This window comes from Poecile atricapillus, chromosome 4 (assembly GCF_030490865.1).
Source record: "Poecile atricapillus isolate bPoeAtr1 chromosome 4, bPoeAtr1.hap1, whole genome shotgun sequence".
Classification (NCBI taxonomy): domain Eukaryota; kingdom Metazoa; phylum Chordata; class Aves; order Passeriformes; family Paridae; genus Poecile; species Poecile atricapillus.
In genome coordinates, this window is record NC_081252.1 from 26698640 (window position 1) to 26715454 (window position 16815).

The 16815-nt window shown below is 38.6% G+C and overlaps 1 protein-coding gene across 5 annotated transcripts in view; it reads right to left on the bottom strand.

The window, feature by feature from the left end:
- Positions 1–823: 823 nt before the first annotated feature.
- Positions 824–16815, bottom strand: part of TSPAN5 (tetraspanin 5) — an 83401-nt gene continuing 67409 nt past the window's right edge. For 4 of the 5 annotated variants that reach the window (XM_058837599.1, XM_058837600.1, XM_058837602.1 and 1 more), the window contains 6 exons: positions 13933–14079; positions 11927–12097; positions 9945–10070; positions 6816–6863; positions 6560–6676; positions 824–6015 (listed from right to left, as the gene is read on the bottom strand). In XM_058837599.1, coding sequence (XP_058693582.1) covers positions 5950–6015; positions 6560–6676; positions 6816–6863; positions 9945–10070; positions 11927–12097; positions 13933–14079 — 675 coding nt within the window. In that variant the 3' untranslated portion in view covers positions 824–5949. Of the gene's footprint in view, positions 6016–6559; positions 6677–6815; positions 6864–9520; positions 9807–9944; positions 10071–11926; positions 12098–13932; positions 14080–16815 lie in introns of those variants that run through there. The other variant, XR_009277542.1, reaches the window with a different exon arrangement.

Below are 16815 nucleotides of genomic sequence, written 5' to 3' on the forward strand. Positions count from 1 at the left end.
CCAAGTCTGTCACATCTATTAGGCAATGTCCTTGGCTTTTCTTCTCTTTTGTCAACTTTTGGTCATACCTCTGTGTGTCCCCAATTTAAACCCTTATTTTGTCAAATCATTTCCATATATACAGATAAATGTCATATGCCTGAAATAAGCAAAAGGCATTAGACTTCAGTCTAGATATAGATATGCTTTTAAATTGATCACAGTACTATTTTGTGTACAAAACCTAGAGGCTTTGAAATACTTCAAAAACAAAGTCTGTGTCCTCCTCTATCCAAAGTAGCACAAGACATCATTACCCATTTTTACCTGCACAATAATGTAAGCCAGTTCTCACTACTTCTGTTTAAGGACATGTTGCACTTATTTAAACTTTTAAAAAGGGAGGTGGGAATTTCATTTGCCTAAGTAATGTAAAGTAGCAGCTTCTCAACACACCAGGGTCACCAGAATAATTCTGGGGAGAGCACAGCCACTGCAGCCTGAGGAACATCAGCAACCTGTTGGAAAGAAGCAGAGCATGTTCATTAGGCAGAGACTTCAACAACAGCTGACAGCAAATAAAGGATCTTTTCATGTGGGGGCATGCTCTTCATGTCTTAGCTTATTATTAACCTAAGGGCAGCCACTGGCGGCAGGAGCATGCTTTGTGATTTAATCAGAACACACTATCCTACAACACATATGAGAGATGGGGATTTATTTTCCCTGCTGGTTTGGAGAAAAGGAGGTAGGGATCTTTTCCTGGAGGAGCTTTCCATTAATGTATCTTTCTCCTGTTAATATTAAGTGCTACATCAAGAGTACATACACATTCGCAACATCATATTTCACACAATTTTATTTATAAAATTGTAATTATCTAACAAATTGCATATAAAATGATTTACTTCAAGTAAATACAGAATACTGCACGACTATTAAAACTATTGTATTGTCCATCATAAGTGTATTAAAACATTCCTAAAAAATGCCTCTATTAAAAAACAAAAACCCAAAAACACAAGTAGCATGACCAAGACCATTTTCAATAGCTTAAAATGAATTACCAGGAAGTTGCATTAACTTCCTAAGTAGACTCCAGTTACATCCATTGAGATCAGCATGTGATACAATACCACAGTCTAATGCTAAAGATGACAAGTAATACATTATGCACCTCATCTATGCTTTTCTCCTAGACTGAAGGGAACCAGTCTGAAATCAGAAAACTAAAGCTCAAGTCAAACTCTACTGGGCATGCAGTTCTGTTATAGCAATACTTTCAATCGGTAAGTGTAGTTGTCTTTTACAATCAATTTTACAACTGATAAAAAAGGAACACAAGAGAATACATTCGTATAAAAAGGAATGATACACAAAGGGTAAATATTGACACCTTGCTGTACACCTTCAGATGAATGAGAGAAAGACTCAGCTGGAACTTATCTGGAATAGAAGTATCAGAAACGGCTCTGAGTCACAAACCCACATCCCAATCTCCCCAGAGCTCAAGGTCCATCTCTATTACATACAGAGCGTGAACATGAACACACATATAGATGGAGCTTTTTATTAACACACTTAAATTGCCAAAACACAAAAGACAGCTAGCAGTGCTGCCTCTTGCACGCTAGTAGTACAACACTTCTTCGTATACTGCATGTTAAGGGTGACAGATTTTTTTTCTTTTTTTCAAGGGGCAAATTTGGTACCTAATGGATTGGGGTAGTATTAGTTCATTTGTTTTACACAGTTTCATCACCTGTTACAGGTATCTGAAAAAGATGCAGAGAAAAAACAAAAATGGTAGGAACTGGAACATTCAGCAGTGCATGACGCCTTTTGAGGTCTACTGTCCTTCCTAGGTATTTGCAGAACTGCTATTTCAATGCACCCAAAATACATAAACAAGAAGGGAAACAGAATCAAAAATTCAGCCAATAGTTTCTCTCATAACCAACCATATTAATCAAGACCAATTTTAACAAGGGCATCTCTAAAGTAGTGAAAACACAGATTGATGTCCAGGACAGTTCTTATAGCACCATGTTTAGTCCTGCCACAAGTGATGGCAACCTCCCATAACTGGTAGGAGGTTCTGCCACCTACTCTCCACTTTATAGTCTAATGCTGTTCTAACGCCAAGCAGCAAAGGGAAAAGGCAAGGGAGGCCCCGCCACTAACCAGGGCCCAAAGAGATGGCCAGGGCTTCACCTTCCTCAGGTGGAGCCACCCAGTCACTGGGTAGACACGTGAGCATGGGCAGCTGAGGCGCTCCTGCTGCTCCATCAGGGCGAGGGACAGCGCAGACAGCCACTTAGAATTCACCAGCAAACTCCCCTGGTGGACACCTCTCATCTCCATAATAAACACTTTCAGGGGGAAAAGCAGTCATGTGCAAGAATCATTTAATCTGCATGCTACTATTTACATTTCAAACACTATTTACACACCAGAACTACAATGAGCATCTCTCTCAAAGGGGAGAGAAGAAGGCTTTCGGGACAGAGTACACTTGAGCAAGCACCCCCACAGCTTCAAACTCTAAGGGGCACAATCAAAATTATGGATTTTAAGCAAAGAGATCCTACTGCTACCAAAACAGACACAAAGAGATGAATCAAACATTTGTCCATTAGGCTATTAATAAAAATTAAAAAAAAAAAACAAAACCCAAACAACAGAAAGGCCTGTGAATACAGAGGGTATTTAGAAAGCAGAGGAGCAAGGACTGTGATGCCCTCTGGCAGGGCTCACTGGGATATATGGAAATAGCTTTAAAGCCAGTGCTGCTGCTGAGCTACCAGAGTCCTCGTTAGTAATGCCACTACTCAGTAAACAACAAATTTCTGAACAACTACTGCACATTAAAGATAATAAGACTGATCTCTGAACTCACATCTACCCCACCACCACATCAGGCAGGCTAGAAATTGCCATGGAATCCTAGAGCCTACCACATCTTATTGCTTTAGACACTAAGCCCACGTAGCCAGCAGTTGTGCTTTAGTTGCAGCTCATGTGAACTTTTCTAAGTTTCCTGGGAGAAACTTTGCTTATATTTGGCAGGCTCTGACAATAATACATTGATTTCCAAGGCCTCCCACAAGCTTTCCAAACTGGACACACCTAAGCTGCTGAGTAGCTGTTGATGGGACATTTCTAGGACATCTTACCTGATCTGTAGACAAAAAAAGTGGGATTTAAATGTGTAACAGACAGCTAATCCTAAACATTCAGTGCACATCCATCAAAACAATGCAAAAATGAGTAAATAAGTATCTCTTGGGAACAAGGGAGGGAGAAGGATCAACAATGTAGCAAAAAAGACAAGCTCTAGAAAAGTAAGTTATTTAGTGGTTTTTTTAAGAACAGTCAGTCATTCCGGGATTCAGAAGTGTTGCACATTTGTGTGTAGACGTGCAAGTTGTGAGAACAAGAATTGCTCAGCTTGGAGCATTTACCCTCCTATCAGTCTGACACTGCCAACAGCACAGCCAGCAGACTGGAACTCAGAGAACAGCATAACAAGACAGAAGGCCAATACAGTACAACTGCAGAGATTCAAGTAGAAGAATGAAGCTATCTTCAGAAGCTCAGAGCAGCAACAGCAGTATTCAAAATCAGTGGCAACAAGGAATGTTTCTGTAATTAGGCTTTTTGTTTTCCCTCCAAACCAAAGCCTAGGATCACCATCAAGGCTCTTTGGTGGAGGGGTTATTTCCTCAACCCCACTCCCCTGATTCCTCCCTGCACCATTTTGTCTTGGTGCAGCAACACCAGTGCTGATGATCTGTCTATCCTGCTACTATCATGCAAAATGGTATGTCCCTCTAGGGGAAAACAACCAGTAACTCCTCAAGTCAAGGAGTGGCTAAGAAAAACATAACACTGTGCTGAGGTGGAACCAACTTTATTAAGGACAATGAGTTATAATTACTTTGAAAGGCTTTAAAAATACTCTGAGTCATGGCTAGCCTTTAACAGCAGATACCAAAGGATATGGAGGCTGCCTGATTCAGAGCCAGTCAGTGGGAGTTAACCAGAAGAGGATGAGGTAATGCTCAAAGATGGGAGGACAACGGGTCTGTCTGAGGCATCTGTGAAGCACTGGCGTACCCATCACCAGCCTCCAGAGGGGAGAAAAACCACGGCCAACTAAAGCACAGAAAGGCATAATGTGCAAGGGTACATATGTTCATTTGTTTAAGAGTCACAGGACCAGAAAGGGCCTTGACAAGTCATCAGATCAGCCTTCTATCCATCCCCCAAAACAGGAGAGCTTTGAAAGCAATGTGTTTCTCTCTTCTACTCCATATACCTCCTGTTTCAGGAAACTCAGCTCAGAAAGATGTTACGTCCTTACTGAGGTGCTATACACCCTTTGCCACTGTCTGACCAAAGCAGGACCACAGCTTTCAGGACTGGTATGGAGATACTGAGAAGGGTCATAAAATATGGTAAATTTATACAAAGTGCAATAAATTAACCAAGCCATGGTCGGGTCTTTAGGTTTTCTATTATTAGCGAAGAAGAACAAATCAAAAGCACTAAGCTGGATGGAGCCTGATTGAAGTCTTCTTCTACTGTTTGTGCTTTTTTTCTGCATTCTGCTTTCTTGTGTCCAATTCAAAAGGGTCTGTCTTAACTGATCCTAATAAATGCTTCTATTTAAAGACTTTTACTCTGTTGCTTCAAGAAAGCTCTTGTTGCCTTTAGAACAAGAAAGGGAGACATCTCCATAGCATGGATTAGGTCACTGGAGGTAAGCATTTACTCTGGCAAAAACTGTTCTCTCCAACTTCCAAGAGAATGGGATATGATCTTTCCATAATCACATGCATTTATCAATAAATAAGTTTGGATTAGACTGAATTAAAACATATGCACATATTTAAAGCACTGGAGTGTCACAGATTCTTATTCCACAGCTCATGCAGGTAAAAAGAATTAAAGAAAAGAAGGGAAAAAAAAGAAAGATCAAAGCCCCAACTAGGAACAGACCAAAGAAACAAGCTTCGCACAAGTATGTCAAAGCATTAATATTAGTGAGATCCCTAAATACATTAGGTTACACTAAATTTCAGAGAAACAAAAGATTTTGCCATATCAGATACATAAGTTTTGACTTTTTTTAAGTTAATATATAATTAATTCTTTGAATATTATTCTTCACTTGGACCCAACATCTACACTGCTTTCATACATTTATACAGTCATATCCCATCCTTGCCTTAAGAGACTGATATCCAAAGGTATGGCAGCAACCCTTTTTGTCAAATATAAAACTCCTTTCCCTTCACGCAAGGGTGGAGAAGGAAGAAAGATCTTGACAAAATTAAGCAATTCTCCCTTCTGCTGATTCCAACCTCAATGTACTATAGGGAGATAGTTGGAAGCTTGCATAAAAAAAATTCCCTTGTTTTAAAAACAATTTCTTTTACTGTACAATAGATGCATAGAAAGTTGCTTCCTGCTTCATGGGTTTAGGCCTGTAGCTATGTTTAGCTGTGAAAACAAGAGGATTGTTCCTTTACAGAGTGGTGAGGAGATCGACCATCTCAGGAATATTTGGCAGCTATCAAAGAGCTCATGACATGAAGAATAAACAGCATATCCACAGACTACAACAACGCAACTCTGTCTCACTGAACACACCAATTTAAAAAAGTGTCCACTTGTTACTCAAAATCAAGAATACAGTAGAGATTCACGGCTCAACAGCTTTCAAAGTGGTGGTTTAAAAGAAAAAATTGTCAGTGAGCAGCAGATTTTCAATAGCCCACTCTTCTCTCCCCCACCCCAAAGAAACACAAGTTCACTGCAATATCAGGAACTTAGACTTGAGACTGCTCAGGAGAGAAGGCTTCCCTGTCACCCATGTCCATACAGCTTGGTGTCGGAGTGACACACTGGAGGTTTCAGAGGGTTTCGGTTGTCCAGTGTCTTGTTGTGGTTACTTCAGCAGTTTTACCAGCTGGCTCTGACAGCCTCAATGTCACTAACCAAATTCTGGGCTAAGCATATCCCAAATATCTGGAAGAGACAATAATTTATTCATTTGGAGCATTGGACAACTCTTTTCACACAGGCAAACTCCTTTGATTATAAAGAGCTTAGATATTAAATAAACAACAGAGGTAGAAATTAAATTAACACTAAGTTTTGGAAGTAAGAATATTGCAGAACTCCTGTAACCCCAGTAATTTTATGGTGGCACCGGGTTCCAGTTAATTAACTGTTCTAGTCTTGTTTCAAAGCAACCATAAAGGCTCTCCACTGTTCATTTAAGCACCACTGGAAACAGCAGGTCTGTACAGGCTTGAAAGTCTCTACATAAGCTTTATCTAACAGTGTTAGTTTCAATCTGCTGAGAGTTGAAAAGAAAAAAATGCATCCCTGTAGATAAAAATTAAATATTCCTTAAAACAAAGTCTCATACACTTAGTTCTCACTGCTAAAACCCACAAACAGACAACTGGCACTGCATTTACTATTCTCATATACAGTTTCCCCCCTCATATATTCACTTTATCAATTATTCCTCTGTGCAACTCATTCCAGGGAACGTGATGTTTACCTGCAGTAATGCTATCCCAATGAATATACCAGCAACTATGGTAAGGTTGTCCTGCAACCATTTCTCAAACTGAGGGACACAGCCTTTAGTGTAGATAACAATCTGCTGATCAACTTCCTGCCAAGGAGAAGAGGGAAGAAAACAGATAATTACATTCAACTACACCATCAGTAAAATAATATCCTCTTCCAATAGGGATTCAGATCCTTAACATACCATATTAAGAAGGGGAAAAAAAAAAAAAAAGGCAGCTTACTGGTTTTTGCCTTGCATCGTAGCCACACTGAGTATTAATAACATCTTCCTAGAGGAGAGAGAGAAGAGAGGCAATCAGTAAAATGTCTCCCAAATACCTTCTCCCAGCATCCTGGAGTTGATCCTGTATGCAATAAAACAATAACCCAAACTTTGGTTAGCATATTGCTTTAATAAAAAAATCCTTCCTCCTTCTCTCTGTGCTATTAATTATTTGCAGCAAAAAAGAGTACGTGGTCAAAAAAATTTTTATCTCTCAAGTCAGCAAACTGGGAAAACCAGCCCTCCATGTTCCAGATGCAAGCATTTAGTAAAGTAAAGGGACTGGGGAACATCTGTGGTAAATGAAAGAACATTCTGCTGAAAAGGTTTTGTCTGTACTAAAAAGTATGCTAAGAGTACTGTTGCCATTTTCACGGTTCAGTCTGTGCAGAATGAAGAAGTGACATGGGGCAGTTTGGTTGCAGAAGCTGCAAGCTCTTTCTGAGAATGTCTCTAGAACTATGTACAGTTCCTTTCAAAAAACCTGAAAGAAAAAAGAATAGATGGGGTAATCTGTTCTTACTCCTGTTCTTTCTTATAGGAGCTTGATACCAATGGGAAAGGAGGGTTTTTTCCTACTCCCTTTCCTTTAGTACTCCCAAAGCACAGGTAATAAAATAGGCTCTGGCAGACTTTCTCTAGTGAACAAGTGCTTGTCATTGGCAGCTGAAGCTCTATTTTTACTTTATTTCATGGTAATAAAAAGAAGCATGAAACTTTTGGCATCAGCCACAATGGCAGCAAAATATTAAGTTACTGGCTTATCATATAAAGACAGTAAGCAGAAGAAGGACTACTCAAGAAAGTGAGAAAATCAGCCAATCTTATCTACATGTACCAAACACCACAATTTAATCAAACTGTGGGAAGTGAGAAAGGCAAGCAGTGAAATGGATTTTAAAAAGCAGTCATAGGGAAAACAGTATCTCCTATCAGCATAGAAAGCTCCTCTGTTTCCTCACTTTGCAGGAAGTCCAACAAGTCACATTCTGTCAGCTGCCCAAAGTGGATTCCCCTAATGGACATTCAAAATTCAAGTAACTTGTATCTCCCAATGAGATGAATGCTTCTGTTCCAGGATCTAAGTGCCACAGACTACAAGGAAAGGATGTAAAAGTACCTAAGATTCTGACAGAGGGATTTTAAGTTTTCTTCCTTGTACTAAATGCCTACTTGCTTCATCATTAATGTCTTCTGCCTTTTTAGCCTTAGAATTTGTTAACCAAAAGAAGGTACAAAAAATGCAATGGATATAAAAAAGTTTTCTAGGCTTGCCTGTACAGGTATTTGGAACACTTCAACCTCCTTAACTACATCAAAATGAACTACAGTAATCAAAATTTGTTTCAAGAAACTTATTTTAGCCTGCCTTAAACTTACCAGTTCCTGATTCAAGCTAAACTGAAAACAATAAGGCATCCACATAACTGTTTGCATCAGTCCAACACTGAAACCTAATTCTAAAAAGGACAAATTTGCTTTCCCACAGAATAAACCTGTGTTTATCACTGTAACTGAACCAATCACAGCTTGGTCACAATTATTTTACATGTATGCAGGACTTCTAATGCTTTCAGTTTTTAAAGGCCGTTAAGGTTGTTGTTTCCTTACAGTGAATGAGATTTATCTGTAAATTTCTGCTTGCTGCATCACACCCTAACAAACTACATAGCCATTTACACAACAGAGAGAAAGAGAGAACTTTAGGATGGATTATGTATTTATAGGATTATCTTGTACTGCTGTCACTGGTTTGGTTTTATAACAACTATATTTTTAAAACTGGGTTGTGATGACCTCTGTGTAGGTGGGTGGGTAGATAGGCAAACAGCAGAGGGAATCCTAAGCATAAGGTAATGCATGAGCCTAACCTACATTTTGTTTTAATATCCCATTAAAACATTTTCAGCTATGTTTGTGAGACAAGTTCAAACTACTGTGAAGACACTTTCACTACAGAGGAACCAGAACCAGCCCGTGCAAGTGGTCGTGCCTTATCAGGAGAGGGGAAGAGCAGCAGCAACTGGATGCCAGGAGCACTGACTGCATTGCATTAGTCAGGCAGGAAGCACCTGAGGTGCCTTTTGGCAACTTGCCTAACTTCAGTCTGTGCTAGACTAATATATTCAAGGAACTATAAGTCATCCCAGGTGGAAAAAAAGCCACAGCTGAATTGCTAGATAATACAAGCACTCAAAGCCAGGTTCTTTCAAGCTGTATGAAGTCAAATGTATACAAATGTATGTAGGCACATAACAGCTTCCATGCACACACCCATCTCTGTTCCAAGCCTTTCACTATCAGTAAAGTGTAAAGTGAAAAGCAAAGTGTAGAGTCCCTACACTTTTCACTTTACTCTTCTTTATTATATCCATATTTTCACTTTACTCTTCTTTATTATATCCATATTAGCAATGCATGGCTCCAACACTTTCCACTTGATGATCCAGAACTATAAATATTTTTAAAGGCATGAAAATTTACCAAAAAAGCTGCTCCCACAAACAATTTCTGACCTTTCAAGTCTGATTTCAGGTGACTGTAGGACAGGCAGTAATTTTGAAGGTAAAAAAATGAGTATGTAAAAGATACCCATACCCAACTCAAGATTCTAATGCAAACATGTCAGTTCCTCAAGGCGCAGACTGTCATTCATTACTTTACCTGGCACAAACTAGGTCAAACTGGCTGCAGCCTCAGGACACTGCATTAAATAATGAATAATACCTCCTTTAAAGTGTCTGATCTTAAGGGTTCAGGTTCTGATGAATTTCAACTGAAAGCTCACATCCTTCAACTCTTTAAGTGCTTCTCATTTTATACTTGCTAAAATTAATATGCATGTTCGGCCAAGCCCATAGTTCTCTCTTTCTAATAAAAGCCACAAACAGTGAAGACTTAAGTTATCTTTTGAGTTTTGCTGACTGCAGAAGTTAGTGGTTAAGCTAAGCTGCAAGAACAAAAAAAAATACAGGTCAGTGAGAAGTTAAGAATTAGGCTAAATTTCCAGAAATAAAAAAGGAAAATCTTGAAGAGTTATTTACAATTGGAACAGCAGACCCATCCTACCCTCTAGACTGTCACTTACAGCAGGGTCTTTAGTACAGCAAGAGAATGGCACACCACAGCGCTCTCGACTCGCGTTGGAATCTGTACAATTGAAGTAAATATTAAGGTTCCAGTCATCGGCTCCGAAAGCCCCACAGCATTGCCACTAGAACAAAAAAAGAAGAGCTTCTTAAATTTCAGAATGAAAATCTCAGCATTAGTAACACGCACCATTGCTGCCAGTTTCCCTCTAGCTTTCAAAACAAAATCTGAGACTCCCACTGTTTTCATTGAAACTGGTTTTTTTTTGTTAGGTTGGGGATTTTTGTCATTTTTTTAAAAATACCATTCCAAATGTGTAAGCTGTTCCAAAGTTATCATGTGATTAAAGTTACGTTCACACACTGCTATGCTGCTCTCTGGAGAGAAACCTGTGGGTGAGCTGATAAGCCTACACAATACCACAGGCCTACAAGCTCAGACCTGAGGAACAGTAGAGCCAAGAGTACAATAAATATTCTGTCCAGTCTAACAAGCCCTGGATTTTCAAATAAACAAGCTCCAAGGGCTACACCGGTACAGCTACTTCCTTTTGCCAGTTTGGGGGAACTTTGCCTGGCTGCTGGCTGTACATCGGACAGTGTGAACACACTGCTCCCTGAGCATCACACATTGCACAATTAACACCTTTATTGAATCTTTCAATGAGTAAATCTGCCAAAGGCAGGCTTAGTCTCTAGCAAAACATGTTGAACACATGAAGAATTGATGTGTTTTGCTGAATATAGGAAGAATGGACTGGAGACCAGTGAAGCACTAATGGTTTACAGCCTTTAAGGAGCTAGAATAATGAACCCATCTACGTCAACTTTAAATAAAAAACAACACAACAAACCAATCACATTTTTAAAAGCACTGGAATAGCCATTCTCTCTTTCTAGATGTAGCAGTTCTCTCTGAAATACCTGATGTGTTGTCTTCATGAACTATCTCTACCATGGTTGAAGAAGTAATTAATTCTCACAACTCGTGCTGCCCCTGACTTATCTGCTGAGTGTGAATCCAGTTAGGAGAGAAAGCTTTAGGAAGCTGCAAAATTGGACTGTAGACTTTGGCTGCATACAGTACTTTCAGTTTGTAGTGACCTGTGACCTTCTTGCAAAAGACTCAAAACAGTGCAAGGTTCCACATCCTGTTACTTACCATTCTTCCTCCAGGTTTAGAGAAGCAAATCAAGCATTGAAATTAATTTAACTGCAGAATGTACAAAAATTAGTAAACATGAATTCAACCAACACTTAGCCATGTTAGCCACACAGTGCCAGATTCATAGAGGACTTAATCAACACAGGCCAGAACTGAGTACTAGAGAGGGAAGGTACTGGCACACCTTGTGTACAAAAGTCACTCTAAGATTTCTTCACACACACTGAGAAATTACAGAGCTTAACCTGCACAAACAATTGCACCACTGGTTTCACCCTTCCCTCCCAAGGGCAGATGTGGCATCACTTAGAGATGTCCTATAAGAACTCCACAAGTGGCGCACTTCATTAGGCAAATTCTATTAAGTCTAATTCAGAAGAAATAACATTGTAGTTTCATTTGGACCAACTAAATAACTCTGCCACTCTGCAGTGTACTAATGTTGCTAAAACTACACCAACATTCATCTTAGGACCAAATGAAGCTAAGGAAAGGAGTAATTTCTTAAACAGACATGATTGCTACTACAACAAAGTATTTTAACTTGGTGCATTTGATACACTATCTCTAAGTCTTCAAGAAGTCACCCCAACTCTTCATCTTGTTTTACTCAATCGTACATCAATAAAGCCACTTTACACAGGTGCTGTATGTTTGCAGAAGTTCTGTAAAAACAAACATAAATATATTCAAAAGCACTACATGCTAGAATACTTCTGTTGCTCCTTGAAGAACAGAACAGATGGAAAGTTAAAAATAAGAGCAGGTATTTCTCAAAAGTAAGCTTTACAAAAAAATAAACATAGTCCAACTTACATATTCCTGTGTGAAGTCTATGAGGTTTTGTAAATCAATGTCATCTCGGTATGCTCTGATGTTGTTGTTTATAAAGAAATACAGCTGGTCCTTTATCCAGTCTTTGAAAACAAATGCTAGAACACCAGCAGTGAGCTCCAAGAAGAAAATAATTCCAAGAAATACAGAGAACTATAAAGAAAATGAAAAAGGCTAAAATTATTTTCCTTTATGACCAAATCTTTTTCAAAGTTCACAATTATATCCAGTGATAAGGCTTTATCTGTTTCAGCGCAAGTTCAAGCCATTTTGGCACATAGAAAATTTCACATTAAAAACACACCATTTTTATTGGCGCTGTAGCACAGAAACCTTAATTCTATTCTAACAAATAACAAAAACGGTGACAAATATCCAAACCTTGAATATTTCACTGAAATTTTCAAAGAGATTCAAGAGAATTCACTGTAAATTTCAATACACAGCTAGTCACCACCACATATAGGGCCCTTGAAAACCCATCCTAAATTTCTACATAAGCACTCACATTTTAGTAGGCATAAACAACCAATAGTGCTAGTAAAATGCTTTCTACATGACTTTTGCTTTAGATCCTCTCACTAGCAGAGCCCTGCCTAAGCAGCCAAAGCAGAAACTGGTAACAGCAGAAATTAATTAATGACTAAGTCAGAGCGGAATGTCTATGAAATGACTCACATCCACGTTAAAATTAAATGAGGCTGCTATGATTAATGCAAATGCAATGGATGCCAAAGGCATTACTAATGATCTGCCACTTTCTCTAAGCATTTCTACTGAATCTACACTGTTTTAAGCCACACAGGGGTCCTGGTATACTGGAAGTCCATCCCCTTTGCAACTGTGCCTTTGAGTTTCATTTTAATATGCTCTCTGTGTGTGTTCAGATACATTTTTAATTTCTCCTGCAGCTGCTGTATGGGAAGCTATTTCTGGTACAGCAGATGGGTTCATTTTAGGCAAGCTAAGAGAAGCAAGGAAGAAGCAAAAAAAAAAAAGTGTTACAAGCTGCTTTATAAATGCCTCAAGAACTGTGACTCTCAATTGCCTCCTCCCCTTATACAACATTACTGTGGGAGCCAAATGTGTCACTTGGAGGCACTTATTTCACTGGAAGCTTTTTCATGTATATATTAACAGTTAATGGTTATGAAGACACAACTGTGTGCACAGGCTGTGCCCATCTCTGGAAATGGGAGTGGTGGAGGAAAGAATTTTCTTTATTATTTATTTACTATTTATCTAAAAGTGAACATGATACTGATACCCTCATTTTCAAAAGTCACAGGAGGAAGTCTTTCAAAATACAGAACCTGGCTACTTAGCTAAAAAAGTTCTGCATACTGAGGTGTATTTGTATACCAGAAGCTCCTTCCCTAACCAACAATCCAGCCCAGAGTTCAAGAAAACTTCCATTTTCTTTCCACATCCTGGACACACTCTCCTCCCCTTCTCCTTCTCAGGCCCCAGCACTGAAAGCAGTGAAGCCTCTTCCATTCAAGCTGAATGGCACGGACTGAGGATATCAGCCAGACTGAGGATATTGTAGCAGTCTTATCCCCTCTGTACCCTGAGGGGCCCTGGCACAGCAGAAGTCACATGGGTCACATTCACTGCTGCATCTACATCCCTCACATTTCACAGGCAGCTTGTTATGGACTCCAAGCTCAACATGCAGATTCTCACGAGAAATTTCTCTCTTTTTGTGACAGGGAAGCAAAATGTTAGGCTACGTGCATATGAAAAGCAGTACATCCATGTTATGGTTCTTGCCACCAATAGTTGTGAGCTTTAAAAAAGCACAGCCAGTAAGCACCAGAGACTGAAGAGCTGTAATATGTTAAAAGCTAAGTGATTTCATGGTACGCTGACACTGGATAACACCTTCCTCTCCAAAATACATTTTAAAAGCTTAACACAGTCAAACAGAACAGACAACGTGGCATGCTACATAAATGAGGAATGTCACAGTTGCAAAAGTTACTTACAAATTTGAGAAGAAAAGTGTTCTCTCGTAAAGCTCCAATGCATCCTGCAAATCCCAAAATGAACATAACTCCTCCTACCACTAGGAAGAGCCAAACAGGATCAAAGCCTCCAAGGTCAGTGATGGAGGAGATATTGGACAGCACGCCCTAAGAAAAAGACAATGTTTCTGTTATATAAATTCTGCCTGCATTTTTCTTCTTAAAAAGGAAGAAGACTACAGCAAAAGAAATGTTCTGCAGTACAGCAAGAAAACACAAGAAAATCTTTGTATCCCAAAAGAGATAAAAAGTGCAATTATGTGCAACATTTCTGAATCAACATGTGAATGAGCAACAAAATGTTCTTGAAGAATTCTCTGTGAGAAACCCACAGGGCATTTTCTGCTTATTTAGCTATAGTAAGTACTCAGCCAGAAACTCAGAACAGATATTTGAACAAAACTATTGCCCATGCTGAGATGCATTTTACGTATCATATACATTGTCTATGTAAACACACAGTTACATGTTATATAGAAAAAAACTGTTAAAAACAATAAAACCACCTTGAATTTAGCATTTATTCTCATTATTTATAGCAATTATCAGAAATTAGAAGTGAGCTCTTAGGTTGCAGCATCTTGCAACAAAAAACTTTTCTACAAATTTTGACAAACTATGTATCTCGCCAATTCAACTTCAGGCACCTACAGTGCCAAAACCTCATTCTAGAAATGAAGTATGGCTACTGACTGCTTAGTGAGCCAGAAAAATTTCAAAATATCAAAGTCTCTTAGTAGGCTGAAAGACAATTTAAGAACTTGTCTTGGGGCACGGTTTATACTAACTTAGGGTAGACCTATCATATGTTAAACCACATATGCTGTGTTTTAGATATGGCAGTCAGCACAGTCTGCTTGTAATGCCATTTTTGCCTTAGAAGCAAAGCTTGGGTTGCAACACCAGTAATCTTGAGGAACTATTTTAATTTTTTGAACACATTTTAGGCAGAGTTTGGCTGATGTTGAACAGATGGGTTGTATCAAGAAGCAAGTACAAAGTTTACCATATCCAGTGAGTTTGCACAGGAACAATTACAGTTTCCTAAGGCTTTTTGGCAGAAAAAAAATGCTGAAGTGTCACAATTTCTTCATTCCCCTCCCCAGTGCTGTAGGTCAATGAAAAGCACACTGCTGTGTTTCCTCACAGAAGCCTGAACCCAGGCTGAGTGCTTTGGACTACTGCTTCCTCTAACTCCCGCATGATGCTGTGGCTTGGGAAACAGCAACACAGATCTCTACATCTACGGCTCCTTTATTTGCAAACCTCTGCGTTTCATCCTATTTATTCTTCCAGTTCATACCCCTTTGTTTCTTTGAGATAGTCCCAAAACAGCAATAATTTAGAGGGAAGCTACCATAACCTCTTTTCCAGAAGTTTTAAGTAACATTGTTAATGATGACTGTTCACAACTGTGGGTTTAGACTTGTGACACACATACACTCACTCTGAACCATTCAAAACGTATCAATTGCCATGTAACCAATATCTCTAACACATTACTGCATGTAGTCTGTAACCACTTTCATAGTTTCCCAAACAAAACTTGAGCAAGTAGTAAATGAAGACAGTACTCAAAGTTCTTAATTCTGCAGACAAGGACAGAGTAAATAAAATATACATGTGAATTTCACCAATGCACACATCAAGGAGCCTTAGGAAAGGCTGAAATCCAGAAAAAAATCTGACTCCAATCTAATCCTAGAATATAAACAATAATCCAACAGCATGAATAACATTATCTAAGTATATTCTTTTCCCTCCTACTAGAGAAGACTATTGCCTGAGAGGAATGAAAAAAAAAAAAAATCACATTCATCACTTTCCTCCTACATCACATACAGTACTAGCCTTACTGTCATTCATTAAAAAAGCAAAAAGATGTAAGTAACAAGGTAACACAACTCAAAGCCAGCACTGCTATAAAAGCGGAGCAGTTGGCCCATCCCTTTTTCTGGTACCATCTCAGTGAAGAGACGATACACACCAAGATGAAATGAAGATTTACCTGTCATTAACACTATACCAACTTGTGCAAAAGTTTTTCTACTACTTTTGTTTCATTACATTTGTCACAGAAAAGAAATCCAAGCTAACTTTCTGGCTAAGAATAACAAGCAATATAAACTGGATAATCCAACAACACAAAACCTTTGAAAAAAATCAAGGCCTTGGCCCTACACAAGTTAAGAGGCATGAGCTCTGCCTCAAGGGGAAAAACAACTACTAAAATTATTTCTTCACAAAGTTTTAAAGTCCTTTCCCCTGTGCTTATATAGTTACCATAAGATGAGAACAAATTCTGCTCTAACAAACATTACTACTCTTTTCTTTTAACATTAGCTGATTTTAGAATTAATGGACTGTAGTGGAGTGAAAAAATCTAGTCACTGGAGAAAGGATGTTGCCTTTGTTATTACTTGGATTTACTTAAAAAAAAATATCCAAAAAAGATTTAAGAATCCAAAATCCAAAAAAGATTTGTCTCTCTTCATAAGACACTTTGCATTTCTTTAAAAACAAAGCAAACAAAAACAAATAAATCAACAAAAAAAACCTCAAAGCAAATTACTACGCTAAATCAACTTCTTTCCATATGAAAGTAGTAAAATCCAAATTATAAGAAATCCAAGTAAAATTCAGCTCACATTTGTGGATAATACTGTTAGAGAAGACAGTCATAATACAAAAGTGGTAGTAACAAACATACTGCTTTGCTTTTGTCACAGTCACATTAAATTCGATGGCAACAAAATTCATTGAGCCAGTTTTATACTGTTTTTCCAATCCTGCCCTTTTTCCCTTTACTTGATTTTCTAGAACTGCCAGGCAGCCTGCAATGCC